Raw genomic sequence first — 18,079 nt, forward strand, 5'->3', positions numbered from 1 at the left:
TACCTTAGCAACTACCCACGTTTCATTAAATCTAGGACATCAGCCAGGCATGGCGGCTCACGCCTGTAATCCCATAACTTTAGGAGATGGAGACAGGCGGATCACGAGGTCAGGAGTTCGAGACCAGTTTGACCAACATGGTGAAACCCCGTCTCTACTAAAAATACAAAGATTAGCTGGGCGTGGTGGCACACACCTGTAGTCCCAGCTACTAGGGAGGCTGAGGTAGGAGAATTGCTCGAACCCAGGAGGCGGAGGTTGCAGTGAGCCAAGATCATGCCACTACACTCCAGCCTGGCGACAGAGCATGACTCCATCTCAAAAAAAAAAAAAAAAAGGCCGGGCGCGGTGGCTCAAGCCTGTAGTCCCAGCACTTTGGGAGGCCGAGGCGGGTGGATCACGAGGTCAAGATATCGAGACCATCCTGGTCAACATGGTGAAACCCCGTCTCTACTAAAGATACAAAAAATTAGCTGGGCATGGTGGCGCGTGCCTGTAATCCCAGCTACTCAGGAGGCTGAGGCAGGAGAATTGCCTAAACCCAGAAGGCGGAGGTTGCGGTGAGCCGAGATTGCGCCATTGCACTCCAGCCTGGGTAACAAGAGCAAAACTCCGTCTCAAAAAAAAAAAAAAAAGGGGAAGTGAAGTCACTTTGTGGTCATGAAGTGGCCTCATCTATGTCTCATTCTAAAAACATAGCTTACGTTCTGCTGGTAACAGTACAGTCTGAATGCCAGAAAAGGCATCTTTCACTTTCTTGATATTCCTAAACTTCACACTGATGTCAATTACAGAAAGCATCCCCATTTGGGGGATATTAAAATATGGGGGAAATAGTCACCTTAGGCTTAATGAAATAAGATTCTTGCAGTATTACCTTGGGCAAGTAATCTAACCCTTTAAGCTTCAACTTCCTGTTCTATAAGCTGAGAATAATATGACTTAAAAGAAAAAATGTCTACTAATTGGGTGGTACAATACTGTATCACTCAAGGTTCAACCAGGAAAATAGGAACCACTTTTTTTTTTGAGACAGAATATAGCTCTCATCTCTCATGGTGGACTGCAGTGGCACGATTTCAGCTCACTGCAACCTGCGCCTCCTGGGATCAAGCAATCCTCCTGACTCAGCCTCCTGAGTAGCTGGGATTACGGGCAAGTGCCACCAAGCTCAGCTAATCTTGTATTTTTAGTAGAGATGGGGTTTCTTCATTTGGTCAGGCTAGTCTTGAACTCCTGACCTCAGGTGATTCACCTGCCTTGGCCTCCTAAAGTGCTGGGATTACAGGCGTGAGCCACCATTATTTTTTGTTTTGTTTTTTAGTAGAGATGGGGTTTCGCCTTGTTGGCCAGGCTGGTCTCAAACTCCTGACCTCAAGGGATCCACCTGCCTCAGTCTCCCAAAGTGCTGGGATTATAGGTGTGAGCCACTGTGCCCTGCCAGGAGGGAACCACTTTAAGTATTGAAAACAGAATGTAATGCAGGGTTGTGGTGACATGGTTAATAGGGGTAATGGCCAGTGTGGACAACATGGTGAAACCCATCTCTACTAAAAATACAAAAAATTAGCAGGGTGGTGGTGGTGCGCACCTGTAGTCCCGGCTGCTAGGGAGTCTTAGGCAGGGGAACCACTTGGACCCAGGAGGCCAAGGCTGCAGTGAGCTGAGATCATGCCACTGCACTCCAGCCTGGGCAACAGAGCAAGACTCAAACAAACAAACAAACAAACAGGGGTAATGGAAGGTCTGGGAAGCCCAGCAGGGGACAGAAAGAGGCAGTACAGAGATTAGCAAAAGCAAGAAGCTGCCCACCACTCCTAACCTGAAGGGACAAACAGAGGAGCTGGCCTAGATGGAGCCCAGGGGCATGGATCACCCTACAGATGTTGGGACCTCAGCTCCCTGTCCATGAGCTGGAGCCACAGAGAGGCCTCCTCTGCTGCTGGAGATGTGCCTCAGCCTGAGCAAGAGAGACAAAGAGAAGAAATACCCTGGCTTTTTCTTTCCTCCTGCCTTCTCCTCTCCTGCCACTGCCTCTCACTGGCCAAACTGAGGCCCGAGGCCAGATGCTCTGGGAGACTGAGAAACTGCCCAATACAAGATTCAGCCCCCTGCAATACAGAGCAGAGCAGAGGGGCAAGGAAGGCATCTGTGGCAAATGGTAGAGAATGACTAATAGAAATAAACAGGTTTAGTAATACCTTTATTTGTAAAACCTTTAAAATACCGAAAACACTTGTATGTAACAAAATAATTCATTTAAAAATATACTGCAGTCCGGCCCGGCGGGGTGGCTCATGCTTGTAATCCCAGCACTTTGGGAGGCCAAGGTGGGTGGATCACGAGGTCATGAGATCGAGACCATCCTGCCTAACATGGTGAAACCCTGTCTTTACTAAAAATACAAAAGTTATCTGGGTGTGGTGGTGGGCACCTGTAGTCCCAGCTACTCGGGAGGCTGAGGCAGGAGAATCACTTGAAACCGGGAGGCAGAGGTTGCAGTGAGCCAAGATGGAGCCACTGCACTACAGCCTGGCAACACAGCAAGGCTCTGTCTCAAAAAAAAAAAAAAAAATATATATATATATATATACACACATATATGTATATGTGTATATATACATATATGCATATATATGTGTGTATATATATGCATCTATATGGGTATACATGTACATGCATATGTGTGTATATATATACACACACACACACACACACTGCAATCCAAATAGCCTAGTTCACACTTCTTCTCCCACCCCCATCCGACTACACGTTTCTGAATACTACTGTATCTGGTCTGATATAACCACATTTAAAGATGGATTTTCAGTGTCAGACATTTTGCATTTTCTGAGCTGAAATCTCATGAGGGCTGCTATAGAAAAGGAAGATGCACATTCTATGTCACAGAAGTAAAAGCTCACCCAGAGTATGGTTGTAGCTCAGCAATTTCATAGCAACTAATCTCTGGTCTTGGGGCTCTCAAGGGATTGCTGTGTGTCCTTGGAGAGGGTCACAAAATCTCTGGACTCACGTTTAAAAAATGGAACTCATACCCATCCAGGGTGGTCTGCGTCCGCCCACAGTCCACTCCGCTCCTCTTCTTTGCCTTCCCAGAGGGTCCAAAATGGTTTTTGAAAGGATGAGCTGGTCTAACAAAACAGATAACGTGCCCACGGTCACAGAGCTGGCAGTTGAGAAGGAATTCGGTCTCCACGCTTCCAAGCCCAGGCCCTTTCCACTCCCCCACCGGCTCTCTCCCTGCGCGGGGCATCTGCTGGCGGAGAAAGGCTGGTCCACGGAAAGGCAAAAGCGAACCCCCTTCAAAAACTGGGGGCACCTGGTAGCGCTCTCCACGCCAGCAGAAACGCCCAATCGGTTTCTCAATGGACAGAGAACCCCAGGCTCGGCCAGCCGACTCAGGCGCCCGCGCTGGGGGAATCTGGGAGCCCCTCAGACTCTGCGAACAAGACGGCCCCGGGTCCGCTCAGCCCTTCCCGCCGCCTCCCGGGTCCAGGGATTCTAACGGGGCCGCGTGCCCGGGGCGGGGCCGCGCGCGATTGGCCGCGCGGGGCCGGGGGCGGGCCCGCGGCGGGCCGGCCGGGCGGGAGCTGACAATGAGCCTCCATAAAAGGGAGCGGCAGGGGGCAGGGGCCCCGGATTGAGCCCTGATTGAGCCCTCCCCGCCCGGGCTCCCGACGCGCCGAGGTCTCGGGGAGGCCCGGACGCGCCGGTGGCAAGTTCGGCCGGCGAGTGGCGGGGAGGGGGCTGTTCCGGGCGGGAGGCTTGAGGCGGCCGCCAGCTGCGCGCCGAAGCCTGCGCGCCCGTCCTCCGGCCACCGCTTTCGCCCACGGCCGCACGATGGCCGTAAAGGCCGAGGGCGCCGCACTCGACTGCTTTGAGGTGACGCTCAAATGCGAGGAAGGGGAGGACGAGGAGGAGGCCATGGTGGTGGCCGTAATTCCGCGGCCTGAGCCGATGCTCAGAGGTGAGGATGGAGGGGACCCCACTTCCGCGTCACGGTGCGGGGCCGCCCTTCCCCAGTCGGGGTCTGAGACCTGGGTATCTTCTCACCCCCTTCAGCCTGGGGCGCAGCCTCCCCTCGGTTGTGGGTCCAGGGCGCGCTCTCGCACCTCCCCCACCTTGGTTTGGAAGCTCAGGCCTCCTCAATTTCCCCTCGCTCCCCCTCCCCCTCCCCCCGTCCGGGGTCTGGAGACATCGATCCACGCCCCGCACGCTCCGGATCTTCCGGTGCCCGAGCGCCCCCTCTCCCGGGCCCAGCACCGGAGGCCGGATCCCCAGAGGTGCTGGGTGGCCGCCGTCTCATCGCCTGAGAGGCGGAGGCCAGCACCACGGCCCGGCTGTGTTCTAGGCTGAGGGGCGGCGAGGCCTCTAGGCCCGAGGCTGGAGGCGCGCGCCGCTGCCGACCTCCAATAGAATTTAAAGACTCTCCAAGCACAACGCTTTCCTGCCCAGCACCCCGCTTCATCGCATTCCCGAGCCTTCCATTTGCACGAGCCACAGGTGTCAGGTTCTGGAGAGAAGGGCTGCATGGGACTGCATACGACACCTAGTTTGGGAAAGCAGTGCAGTGCCAGAGTGAGCTTCGCTTTGGGAGGGGACGGGAGAAACAGTTTGAGAACGTTCGCTCTCCCCTCCCCCTTCACCGATTTCTTTAGTCCTCAGGAGCTTGCAGACCGTCAGAAAACCAAGAGCCATGTTTGTGGGAAAAACTTAATATGCGTGAAAATGCAAATATCTTTCCATTCTTCAGTCCCACTTTTCTTAGGGGGGGGATAGTACCCAAAAGAGGTTGAAAGCCCCAAGGCCATTCTTTAAACTTCAGCCCAACCGAATGCTGTCTGTCTGCACTGCCTCTCATCCTTTTTGGAACTGGAAGGGTTATAAAATCAATGAGGGAAATAAAGGTCACCTCTCTCCTCGGAGCATTTAGTTAGGTTATTTTCCTACTTCTGCTGCTAATATTTGTTGAGTGTTCACTGGGCATTGTTAGAGGCTGTCTCAGTTAATCCTCTCCACTCTGCAAAGATTGCCTTATGCCCACTGTTAGGGTGGGAATAGACAGGTGAATTCATGCAACCAGTATTCACTGGGTATCTGCTTTAGGCTGTTGAGGCTACTGTTTTAGGCTGGGAAGCAGCAGTGGCAGTCAACAGAGCAGCCGAAACCTTGCTCTTGAAGAACACATATATGCCAATGGCTGAAGACAAATACATAGGTTCCTGTATAGGATGTTAGGTGGCGATAAGTCGTTCAGAGATCACTAGAGCAGGACGAGGAGAAAAAGGGGGAATGGGTATTCAATTTGGTATATCGAGTGGTTCAGAAAGGCTTCTCTAATAAGGTGAATTTTGAGCACAGACCCGAAGGAAGTGAGGATGGCCAACTTTGCTGATACCTGGAGGAAGAGCATTTCAGGCCAAGTAGCAAGTGCAGAGGTCCAGCAGCACACGCTTCTGCAAAGATTTCAGCGGGGAGGCGAAGAGAGATTGAATTCAAGGTTTTTGGCCTGAGCAACTGGAGAAACAGCCTTCCTATTTTCTGAGATGGGGAAGGTTGCAGTACTCATGGGAGATTGGAAGTGAGCGTTTAAATATGATTAAGTTTGACATGCTATTTATGACATATTCAGGTAGAGAGGTCACTAAACAGTCAGATACAGGAGCCTAAATTTCCTGGAAGTATCTGGCTGGTGGTGTCAAGGAAATTGCCAGCAGGCAGGCAGTGGCATCAGAAGGAAGTAGACACAAGTGTCCAAGGACCGAAGGCCCAGTGCAATGGCTCATGCCTGTAATCCCAGCACTTTGGGTGGCCTAGGTGAGTGGATTACCTGAGGTCAGGAGTTTGAGACCAGCCTGGTCAAAATGGTGAAGCCCCGCCTCTACCAAAAATACAAAAATTAGCCAGACATGGTGGTGCACGCCTGTAATCCCAGCTACTCAGGAGGATGAGGCAGGAGAATCGCTTGAACCTGGGAGGTGATGGTTGCAGTAAGCCAAGATTGAGCCACTGCACTCCAGCCTGGGTGACAGAGATAAGACTCCGTCTCAAAAAAAAAAAAAAATGTTCAAGGACTGAGTCCTGGGAAACTCCAGTGATGGCAGGTTGTAGACCGAGTCAGTCCATCCTCACAATTACTAAATGCCACTACATGCCAGGTACTGCTGTTCTTGGTGCTGGAGATCCAGATGCAAAACATCAGAAATCTGTGTGGTCCTGTATTCTATGGTGGTGAGGAGACAGGCAGTGAACATCCCCCAAACAGGTGCCGGGTGGTGACGCGTGCTGGGTTGGAAATGCTGCGTAAGGGGAATGGAGTGGTCTAGATGGGGAGATAGTTCTTCAGCAACAACCTGGAGGAAGGGAGGGAATATTGAGAAGAGACGAGGAAGAACCAGCACACGTGACTTAGAAGGAGTGCCAGGGAAGTAAAAGAAGAACCAACAAAAGGTCATTCCCCGGACGCAAGTGATGCAAATCAAGATGGAAGAGGTGATCAGCAGAGGCTGACGTTGAAAAACTGGTCACCGGGTTTAGCACTGCTGACGTGGATGAGAGCTGCTTGGGAGAACTAGTAGGGAAGAAAGCTGATGGCAACTGACAGGTCAGGTTTTCTGCCCATGGTCACGTGAGAGATGGGTATAAGACATGTCTAGTCTCTATTTCAGCCACCACCTCTTGTATCCATGCAAGCCGAGGCTCCTATTTATTTCTAATGCCGCCTCTTCCATGCAGCCTCCAGGTGTTTTAATTTTGTCTCGTCCTCTCTGGAAGGTAGGAGAGAGATGCAGCCCTGAGGGATCATGGGCACTTCGTCAAAGCACTGAGCCTCCAGGCTGATGCAGTTCTTAGGCTACCTTTGCTGAACTGGAAAGGGCTGGTGCCCTGTGAGAGCTTATGGTCTGTCTGCACAAAGAGCAGGTATCAGACAACAGGAGTGAGACTGCAGCTGTAAATGTGTGAGCACTGAGGGGAGGGTTCTGAGGGGATGGGGTGGCCCTTAGTAAGATGATAAAATATACTGTTCTGGGCTGGGCACGGTGGCTTGTGCCTGTAATCCCAGCACCTTGGGAGGCTGAGACAGGAGGATTGCTTGAGCCCACTTCAAGACCAGCCTGTTACTATGGGCAACATAACAAGATCCCATCTCGGCTCACTGCAACCTCCGCCTCCTGGGTTCAAGCGCTTCTCCCGCCTCAGCTTCCAGAGTAGCTGGGACTACAGGCGCTTGCCACCACGCCTGGCTAATTTTTTTTTTTTAGGTTTAATTAGATAGGCATGATAGTGTGCATCTGTAGTCCTAACTACTCAGGTGGCTGAGGATGGAGGGTCCCTTCAGCCCAGGAGTTAGAGGCAGCAGTGAGCTGTGATAGCACCACTGTACTCCAGCCTGGGCAACAAAGTGAGACCAGACCATTTCTTAAAAACACAAACAGGCCGGGCACGGTGGCTCAAGCCTGTAATCCCAGCACTTTGGGAGGCTGAGGCGGGTGGATCAAGAGATCAAGACCATCCTGGTCAACATGGTGAAACCTCGTCTCTACTAAAAATACAAAAAATTAGCTGGGCATGGTGGCACGTGCCTATAATCCCAGCTACTTAGGAGGCTGAGGCAGGAGAATTGCCTGAACCCAGGAGGCGGAGGTTGCGGTAAGCCGAGATCGCAGCATTGCACTCCAGCCTGGGTAACGAGCGAAACTCTGTCTCAGAAAAAAAAAAGAAACACACAAAAAATTATTAGCCAGGCATGGTGGTGCTCACCTACAGTTCCAGCTGCTTTGTGGGGGCTGAGGAAGGAGGATCGTTTGAACCCAGGAGGTCAAGGCTGCAATGAGCTGAGACTGCACCATTGTACTCCAGCCTGGAGACAAAGTGAGACTCTGTCTCAAAATAAATAAATAAAAATTTTTAATTAAAAAAATTTACTTTTCTCACAAAGCGTAGAAGTCAGATTTGGATGAGATCTGTTGTTAGGAGTGGGGTCTTGGAAGGCTTCTCAGGGATGGTGTCACCCAGCTCAGTCAGGGTGGTCTGGACAAATGTACAAAGGCTGGAGACCAGCAAGAACGTGGCTGTTGGAAAAGTATGTGTAGTCCTAAGGCCCAAGAGTAGGCAAGGGGAGTGGGATCCTGGGCACACTGGCTGTGTTTAGTGTGATGTGTGCCTCATGGACTCCAGGGGAAGGAAGAAGAACAGTCTGGACAGAAATGCTGTCCCCCCGCCCCACCCCACTCAGACCTCTGAGTCTGGAGCTGTGCTAAGTATTGTCGGTGGCGGGCACCTTTAGTGATAACACCCTCCGCATCTCCCCTCGCAGTGACCCAACAGGAGAAGACCCCGCCACCTAGATCCAGCCCACTGGAGGCAGGCAGTGATAGCTGTGAGGAACCCAAGCAACAGGTGTCTTGGGAGCAGGAATTCCTGGTGGGCAGCAGCCCTGGAGGCAGCGGGCGGGCACTGTGCATGGTGTGTGGTGCTGAGATCCGGGCACCCTCGGCCGACACGGCGCGCTCGCACATCTTGGAGCAGCATCCTCACACCCTGGACCTGAGCCCTTCCGAGAAGAGCAACATCCTGGAGGCCTGGAGTGAAGGGGTGGCCCTCCTGCAAGACGTCAGGGCTGAGCAGCCATCCCCACCCCACTCAGGTAGTTGGGCCTGGGGTGGGTGAAGGGAGAAGGTGGACTTGCTGAGACACTAGAAGCTCACTGTGCCCTTGCCCCCTGCAGACTCAGGCCAGGATGCCCATCCAGACCCAGACTCCAACCCAGACCCTGCCAGAGTGCCAGCTGAAATCGTCGTGCTCCTCGACTCTGAGGATAACCCATCTCTCCCTAAAAGGAGCCGTCCCAGGGGACTTCGCCCCCTCGAGCTTCCTGGTTAGTTAACGGGGAAGCCAGTGAGCCCCGGTGGAGTGGAGGTGGGGGTTTGGGGACACGGTGAAGTACAGATCCTGTGTTCTGGGCAGGAATCTTTGGGAGCCCTGGGGTGGCAGGGTTGGGGGATGGCCTCTTAAAGAAGGTATGAGGTCTTTTCTTTTCACAGCTGTCCCTGCCACAGAGCCAGGAAATAAGAAGCCACGTGGTCAGAGATGGAAGGAGCCCGCAGGGGAAGAGCCAGTCAGGAAGAAAAGAGGCAGACCTATGACCAAAAACCTGGACCCTGACCCAGGTGAAGGGGAGGCTCAAGGGAGGTATGGGCTCTGCTTGCAGGGCTCCACGGAGATCCACATCAGTGAGGATGGACCAGGGCCCGGGCACTGGGCGCCTGCAGCTCCCCTGAAGCATTTTCACTCACAGTTCCATCCTGTCTTCCCTTCCAGAGCCTCCATCACCAGACTCACCCACGGAGACTTTTGCAGCACCAGCAGAGGTCCGACACTTCACTGATGGCAGCTTCCCCGCTGGCTTTGTCCTGCAGCTCTTCTCCCACACCCAGCTCAGGGGCCCAGACAGCAAGGACCCACCCAAAGATGGGGAAGCGGCAGAGGAAGCCCTTCCCCGGGAAGAGAGCCCCTCTCCAGGTAAGCCCTCCGCAGCAAGAGGCACGGTGGGGACCTCACAGGCAGTACCCCTGGGCCGGGCCTCAGCAAGGCTACTCTGTGGCGGAGCCCAGTATCGGGTAGGTGGTGCTCAGGTTTCCTGGGACACGGGGCCAGAGGCAGGGGGATCTGAATGATGAGGGAGGCTGACCTGAGAGTTGAGTTTTTCTTTTAAAAAAAAAAAAATTATTATTGTTTGTTTTTTGAGATAGCATCTTGCTGTGTCACCCAGGCTGGTATATAGTGGCACAATCTCAGCCCACTGCAACGTCTGCCTCCCAGGTTGAAGCAATTCTCCTGCCTCGGCCTCCCAGTAGCTGGGATTACAGGCAGGTGCCACCACGCCTGGCTAATTTTTACATTTTTAGTAGAGATGGGGTTTGGCCATGTTGGCCAAATCCACCCACCTCGGCCTCCCAAAGTGGTGGGATTACAGGCGTGAACCACTGTGCTTGGCCTATTTTTTTATTTTTTGAGGCAGTCTTGCTCTGTTGCCCAGGCTGGAGTGCGGTGGTGTGATTTGGTTTCACTGCAACCTCCAATTCCAGGTTCGAGCAATTCTCCTGCCTTGGCCTCCTCAGTAGCTGGGACTAGTGCATGCCACCACACCTGAGTAATTTTTTGTATTTTTAGTAGAGACAGTTTCGCCATATTGCCCAGGCTGGTCTTGAATTCCTGAGCTCAGGCAGTCCACCCTCCTCAGCCTCCCAATGTGCTAGGATTACAGGTGTGAGCCACCACGCCCAACCAGCTGAGCTTTTCTTAGTGTTCCTTAGGAGTTTTCTGGAATTGGTCATTGGGTCAGGGTAGGCCGTTTCCCAGAAGCTGATTTCCACATATACAGTTGTTCTAGCTAGAGTATGAGAGATGCTCTGTTGGAGCAGAGGCCCAGATGGGGCTGCTCAGCAGTTCTCTTAAACGTCCAGAGAATAGATGGGATGAACAGTGAACAGACACCTCCAGGGGATACCAGCTCAGTAAATTGCCTGGTAATAGCAGTAAGTGCTTGTCGTGTTCAGTGCCCTACTAAGTTTAAGAAGCTTACATACAGGCCAGGCGTGGTGGTTCATGGCTGTAATCCCAGCACTTTGGGAGGCTGAGGGAGGCAGATCAAGAGGTCAGGATTTCGAGACCAGCCTGGCCAACATGGTGAACCCCATCTCTACTGAAAATATAAAAATTAGCTGGGTACGGTGGCAGGCGCCTGTAATCCCAGCTACTCAGGAGGCTAAGGCAGGAGAATTGCTTGCACCTGGGAGGTAGAGTTTGCAGTGAGCCAAGGTCGCGCCACTGCACTTCAGCCTGGGTGACAGAGTGAGACTCTGTCTCCAAAAGAAGTTTACCGTATATGGTTTATTGGTCCTTATAAAAATAGCTTGTATAGAAGGGCAGATGTCCATTCCTTTTTCCAAATGGGAAAACCATTTCTCAAAGAAATGGTTTCTTCTTCTTCGTGATCCTTATGTCAGTTTCCTGTTTGCTGCTGTAACAAATCACGCAAATATAATGGCTTAAAACAACACACATAGCTTGTGCCTGTAGTCCCAGCCACTTGGGAAGCTGAGACAGGAGGATTGTTTGATCCAGGAGTTCAAGGCTGCAGTGAGCTACGAGCACACCACTGCACTCCAGCCTGGACGACTGAGCGAGACCCTCTCTAAAAACAAAACATAACACACATTATTTTACAGTTCTGGAAGTCAGAGGTCCAAAATGGGTCTCACTGAGCTAAAATCAAGGTGTTGGCAGGGCTGTGTTTCTTCGTGGAAGCTCTAGGGGAAAATCTACTTTCTTGCCTTGCCCAGCTTCTAGAGGCTGCCTGCATGTCTTGGCTTGTGGCCTTCCATCTTCAAAGCCAGCAATGGCCAGTCTTTCTCAGATACTGCCCTGGTTCCAGCTCATCTGCCTCTTCCCCATTCAAGGACCTTCATGATTATATAGGGCTCACTCAGTCCAGGATCATCTCTTTTTTTTTTTTTTTTGAGACAGAGTTTCGCTCTTGTTACCCAGGCTGGAGTGCAGTGGCGTGATCTCGGCTCACCACAACCTCCGCCTCCTGGGTTCAGGCAATTTTCCCACCTCAGCCTCCTGAGTAGCTGGGACTACAGGCGTGCACCACCATGCCCAGCTAATTTTTTATATTTTTAGTAGAGACGGGATTTCACCATGTTGACCAGGATGGTCTCAATCTCTTGACCTCGTGATCCACCCGCCTTGGCCTCCCAAAGTGCTGGGATTACAGGCTTGAACCACTGCGCCTGGCCGGATCATCTCTCTTTTAGTCTGCTGATGAACAACCCTAATTTCATCTGTAGCCTTCATTGCCCTTTGCCATGTAACAAAACATTCAACTCACAGGTTCCAGGGATTAGGACATGACTATCTGGTGGGGGGTGAGGGGCATCATTCTGCCAACCACACTCATGTGACCCAACAAGCAGAATTAGGATGAGACTGGAATGTAGTCCAGCAGGCAGAGACCAAGCCTAGGTCCTCTGTTCACCTCTCCATGCCAAGCATAGTTTACAGGCACTCAGGAAATGCTTCTTGAAGAAGTGAATGGGTCAGGAGTGCATGGTTCCTTGTACCAGCTTGTCTGAAATGTGTGTTTGGAATTAGAGCAATAGAATGATGGCCAACGGGGTGGCCGGAGGTTCTCCTGAGAGTAGGGCTCTCAGAAAGCAGGTGTGCTCTTTGTTTTTTGAGACAGGATCTCTGCCCAGGCTAGAGTGCAGTGGTACCATCATAGCTCACTGCAGCCTCAAACTCCCAGGCTCAAGCAGTCTTCCTGCCAGAGCTTCCTGAGTAGCTAGGACCACAGATGTGCCTCTCCATGCCAGGCTAATTTTTAAATTTCTTGTAGAGACAGGTTTTCCCTATGTTGCACAACAAGCTGGTCTTGAACTCCTGGGTTCAAGCAGTCCTCCCACCTAGGCCTCCCAAAGTTCTGGGGTGACAGGTGTGCTTTTTTGCATAAAGAAAAAAATCCTTGGCTAGGCACAGTAGCGCACACTTATTATCCCAGCACTTTGGGTCGCATGGTGGGAAGATTGCCTGAGGCTCAAGTTCCAGACCAATCTGGGCAACATAAGGAGGAGACTCCTTCTCTATAGAAAGTTTTTTTTTTTGTTTGTTTGTTTGTTTGTTTTGAGATGGAGTTTCACTCTTGTTACCCAGGCTGATGTGCAATGGCACGATCTCGGCTCACCGTTGTTTTGAGATGGAGTTTCACTCTTGTTACCCAGGCTGGAGTGCAATGGCACGATCTCGGCTCACCACAACCTCCGCCTCCTGGGTTCAAGCAATTCTCCTGCCTCAGCCTCCCGAGTACCTAGGACTACAGGTCCACGCCACCATGCCCAGCTAATTTTTGTATTTTTAGTAGAGACGGGGTTTCACCATGTTGACCAGGATGGTCTCGATCTCTTGACCTCGTGATCCACCCGCCTCGGCCTTGGGATTACAGGCATGAGCCACCACGCCTGGCCTAGAAAGTTTTAAAAGTCCTTACTAAGGCTAGAGACTAAGGCAAGAGGGTCACTTGAGCCCAGGAGTTTGAGTAAATTCTGATTGTGCTCCAATCAGATTGTACCACTGCACTCCAGCCTGGGCAACAGAGCTAGACAGCTGCGCACGCGGACGCGCGCACGCACGCGCGTGTGTGTGTGTGTGTCTGTCTGTCTGTCTGTAGTTGCTTTTATCTGTTATTTGGGTCCCCCTTTTTCTGATCTCAAGGCAGGCCTCAGACCTGACAGAACTAGACCATTTTGTGTGTGTGTGTGTGTGTGTGTGTATTTGGGTCCCCCTTTTTCTGATCTCAAGGCAGGCCTCAGACCAGTCGTGTGTGTCTGTCTGTAGTTGCTTTTATCTATTATTTGGGTCCGCCTTTTTCTGATCTCAAGTCAGGCCTTACCCCTTCATAAAGATCACAGTTTTAACTATGTCAAGTTTCAGCCTGAGTCACATTCCAGTCCTGGCTCCCTGAGACCATGTGTTCCACTTGGACTTGAGCATGTCCCGAGGCTCTTGGTTCTCTCTGGTGGATCCCTGCTCTAAATGGCTGACCTCTTCCACTGTCTAATGGGTCTTCTGGTTTCATTCTCGAAAGGGAGCCTTCATTTCGAGTCCTGGGGTACTCTGTGCGCAGACTCCACCTATCTGGAGTGGTGAGTAGATGAGAAGAGAATCCCTGAGCTTTTAGATTTCTTTGGGGTGAATGGGCAAAGTCTGAGTGGAAGGGGGCTTCATCTGCTGCTTGAGTGATCTGAGAGGGACAGAGGCGATTGTAGGGTGTTGTCAAGTGGTGGCAGCATTTGTGGAGGTTGGAGAGGCCTGGGAAACTACAGAAGACCTGAGTGGTGCACAAGTGTTCCTGGAGCCTGTGCCCGGGGGAAGCACCCTGGGAGATGGCATGAGTGAGGCAGCCTTTGTCCCCCAAAGCTCAGCGTGTCCACTGAATTTATAGGCTCCAGTTTATAGGCTGGAGGCAAGTAAATCTTTAAAAACCAGGGGACCCTCATGGCAGTTCTTTGCAGAGCAGAGGCTCTGGACCTACGGTTTCAGATGGTCTCTCGAACCAAAAGCTTGGCCAGATTTCTCAGAAACCTGTGATGCTTCCACCAGAATGTCTCTACTTTCTGTATTATGTACATATTGAAGTTCTCTGAAGACTTCATTTAAATAAAGATCCTGCTACTTTAAAAAAATTTAGAGGTGTAAAAATTATGGATTTCACAGTTGGGAAAGGCCACTGTCGTCAGGTTAGCTGAGCTGATGGATATCAATGTGAGGTGGTCTGGGAAGACTCTAGAACCCTCCACGGACCTTGCCAGAGGAGGATGGAGAATGTGTCCAGGCCAGGAGGGGATGGGCCACAATGACCTGCTGACAAGTAATGGAAAGAGGAGCCTCTCTGTCTCACTGGTGTTTAGTTTGAGTAGGACCTAAGGATAGGATACCTCGGCCAGATCCTGTGTTTCCAGGCTGGACCAAGGAGGAAGCAGAGTAAAAGAGTGAGTGTGTGTGTGCGTGAGTGTGAGCTTCAAACGGGTGTTTTGTTTGGTTTTTGAGTGTCACTCTGTCTTCCAGGCTGGAATGCAGTGGTGCAGTCTTGGCTCACTGCAACCTCTGCCTCTGTGGTTCAAATGACTCTTCTGTCTCAGCCTCCCAAGCAGCTGGGATTACAGGCATGTGCCACCACACCCAGCTATTTTTGTGTTTTTAGTAGAGATGGGGTTTCATCATGTTGGTCAGGCTGGTCTGAAGTCCTGACCTCAGGTGATCCACCTGCTTCGGCCTCCCAAAGTGCTGGGATTATAGGCGTGAGCCACTGCGCCCGGCTGGTCTTTCTCTTTCTGATCTGGCAGTTACAGTGGACCCATCACTCACTCCTTCCTGGGGACAACTTTCTTCCCTTGGCTCTTCAGGCAGCTGCTCGCCTGGTTTCCTCTTCCCTCACTAGCTGCTCCTTCTCAGTTTCTCTTGCTGCTCATTCTCAGCTCCTAGAGCTAGAAACACGTCACATCGTTGTCTGCCTTTCCCTTTCTGGAATGTAAGGGCCTACAGGTTAGGGTGTTTGCGTCCTACACTGTGATGTCCCCAGGAGCCAAAACAGTGCCTGGCACAGAGTAGGCCCGACTTATGTGTTTGGTGAATGAATAAGTGCTTAAATATTCCCAGCCGGCCGGGAGCGGTGACTCACGCCTGTAATCCCAGCACTTTGGGAGGCCGAGGCCGGTGGATCACGAGGTCAAGAGATCGAGACCATCCTGGTCAACATGGTGAAACCCTGTCTCTACTAAAAACACAAAAAAATTAGCTGGGCATGGTGGCACGTGCCTGTAATCCCAGCTACTCAGGAAGCTGAGGCAGGAGAATTGCCTGAACCCAGGAGGCAGAGGTTGCGGTGAGCCGAGATCGCGCCATTGCACTCCAACCTGGGTAACAAGAGAGAAACTCCATCTCAAAAAAAAAAAATATTCCCAGCCATGGGCCATTGTCAGACCTTGCTCCCTGGGAGGTCTCACCCAGATTTGCAGCTTTCAATGCCTGTGTGCTCGTAACACCCACTTCGGCCCCTCCTTCCTGGTTCCATCCTCTTTTCCGGTTGCCCAGGTGGCACCTCTACATGGTTGTCTAAAAGATCTCAAACATCACGCCACTGCACTCCAGCTTGGCGACAGAGAGAGACTCCATCTCAAAAAAAAAGTCAAACTCAGCACGTTGAATCTGAACCCCCAGTCTCCCCAATGCACCCCACCCCTAGCCTCGACGATTTTCCCTTTCCCAGTAAACGACAGCCCCAGCCTTCATTTGCTGTGGCCACACCCATATAGTCACTCTCTTCTTTCTCTCTCCAACCCAGCATCAGTCCAGCAGCCAATCTTTCAAAACAAGTTCAGAGCTCACGTTGCTGTCACCACATCCACTGCTGCTACCCTAGTCCTGGCTGGCTCTCACCTGGTTCCCGAAACAAACCACTAAGTCATTATAAATTCTAGCACATTGCACAGTAAAATTGTACCTGTTTTCTCTGCCATGTTTTAAGCAATCGTGTCTCTAAAAACAGGAAGAAAAGGAACAAATGAGTCCTTCCCAATATAGACGGGGCAGTAGTTGCAATCACCATTTTCTGTTTTTGCCTTTAAAAAAGTAACATAACTTTTTTATGTATGTGTGATGGAGTCTCGCTCTGTCGCCCAGGCTGGAGTGCAGTGGTGTGATCTTGGCTCACTGCAACCTCAGCCTCCTGGTTTCATGTGATTCTTCTGCCTCAGTCACCTGAGTAGCTGGGATTAGAGAGGTGCACCACCACGCCCATCTAATTTCTTTGTATTTTAGTAGAAATCAGGTTTCTCCAGGTTAGCCAGGCTGATCTCAAACTCCTAACTTCAAGTGATCAGCTCGCTTTGGTCTCTCAAAGTGCTGGGATTACAAGTGTGAGCCACTATTCCTGGCCCCAGTGTAACGTAACTTTTGCACATGTCCCTGTTGCATGCTCGTTTTTTGTGACTGCACACTAGCTACAGCAGTCCTCTTTTCTCTGTCTCAAGGCCCAGCTTTGCTCATGGGAGTGGCTTCTCCATACTGCTAAGGTGAATGCCAGATCCTAGTGATGTAGGTGTTGACACTCAACAGATAAAGAGCCTGGTAGAAGCTGCAGTGTGGAGCTGGTCACTCACCAGGGCTCTTTTCTCTGCCCTGTGTAGTCCCTTATGAGCTCTTTGGTGGACACAGCTATGCCTTAGACTGCTTCTGGGTGTTCCCACCCCTGCACCTCTGCTGTACTCAGGCAGAACCCATTAAACTAGGATGCACAGTAAGCTTGAGATGAAATGGAGTTGGCTGCAGGTAAGAGTTAGAGGGAGAGGCACACAGCACCAGGCATCCCTGTGCCAGAATACATACAGGAGGAAGGCTGCCTAGCTTCATCTGGCTCTTGCCTAGGGAGGCTGTGAGCCTCATTTTCTGGCTGGCAGCAGTCCTCGATCAGCCAGGAGTGGAGCTTCCTGCCATCCTTGGACTTCCCCTCATGCTAGGCACTAGGCTGTAGACATAAAGCCCTGGAAATGGGGATACAGTTTGCAGCGCTTCCAGGGAGCATCCTCATGGTGGGGTATCTGGGGGGCCCTGACTCTGCTCTCTGCTCTCATCCCTGCCCAGCTCCTCCGGGGCTCCGTGGGACACTGGATCTCCAGGTTATCCGCGTGCGGATGGAGGAGCCCCCAGCGGTCAGCCTCCTGCAAGACTGGTCCAGGCACCCCCAGGGCACCAAGCGTGTTGGAGCAGGTGACACCCCAGACTGGCCCACGGTTCTGTCGGAATCCAGCACTACTGTGGCGGAGAAGCCAGAGAAAGGGAATGGGGTGTAGATTCTTGTTTTCCTGGGGGAGGGAGGGAGGGAGGGAGGGAGGGAGGGAGGAGAAGGAGGAGGAGGCAGTGTCCCCCTGTGGCTTATAACTCAGAGCTGCCCAGCTCAGCCACCTGGTGGAGAGAGTAGAAACAGGTGCCAGGGCAGGAGGCGGCTGGGCAGCATCCATTGTTATTTCGAGGCACTGGAAAGTGTCTGCTCCTAGCCAGGCCCGAGGTCGGCGAGGGTGGCTGAGGCTGTTGTGCAGTAGGGCACTGGGCCTGTGGAGAACACCTACCCCAGCCCTTTGCTGACCCCACCTCTCTCTGTCCCCCATGACACCCTCCCCTGGCTCCCCACCATTCTCCCTTGGCACAGTGCCTTACACAAGAGTGGTCATAAGGGGGTTTGAACTGAGTCCCACTACCTCGGGGGACACCTCCCCTCCCCACTTGTTCAGGCTCCTAAACCAGGAAGCCTCCATTACCTCTTCCTATCCCACCCCTGCAGAGGCCTGAGGCTGCCTGGCTGGGTGCCCCATTCACTCCCATTCTCTTTTTCGTCTGTTTTCATGTTGTATATATCACCTTTGTTGACAATAAATTATTTTTTTTTATGAAGAGTTCCGTCTGGGCCATCATTGGGGGAAGGGGTTTGCTAGCATGATAC

At 51.9% G+C, this 18,079-nt stretch overlaps 1 protein-coding gene across 1 annotated transcript; it reads left to right on the forward strand.

Moving 5' to 3' along the window:
• Window positions 1-3,658: 3,658 nt before the first annotated feature.
• SPINDOC (spindlin interactor and repressor of chromatin binding) lies at window positions 3,659-18,030 on the forward strand. The gene is made up of 6 exons (XM_002755457.5): window positions 3,659-3,988; window positions 8,339-8,668; window positions 8,750-8,899; window positions 9,066-9,191; window positions 9,343-9,543; window positions 17,224-18,030. The coding sequence occupies exons 1-6, from the start codon at window positions 3,862-3,864 to the stop codon at window positions 17,430-17,432; spliced, it is 1,143 nt and encodes a 380-aa protein (XP_002755503.2). The 5' UTR covers window positions 3,659-3,861; the 3' UTR covers window positions 17,433-18,030.
• Window positions 18,031-18,079: the final 49 nt, after the last annotated feature.

The sequence above is a fragment of the Callithrix jacchus genome, chromosome 10 (assembly GCF_049354715.1).
Source record: "Callithrix jacchus isolate 240 chromosome 10, calJac240_pri, whole genome shotgun sequence".
Classification (NCBI taxonomy): Eukaryota; Metazoa; Chordata; class Mammalia; order Primates; family Cebidae; genus Callithrix; species Callithrix jacchus.

Bases quoted from the DNA above. Each gene is read 5' to 3' on its own strand.
- SPINDOC (XM_002755457.5), top strand. From the start codon at position 3,862: ATGGCCGTAAAGGCCGAGGGCGCCGCACTCGACTGCTTTGAGGTGACG. The intron at 3,989-8,338 runs GTGAGGATGGAG...CTCCCCTCGCAG, and splicing joins GCCTGAGCCGATGCTCAGAG to TGACCCAACAGGAGAAGACC. The intron at 9,544-17,223 runs GTAAGCCCTCCG...ATCCCTGCCCAG, and splicing joins GGAAGAGAGCCCCTCTCCAG to CTCCTCCGGGGCTCCGTGGG.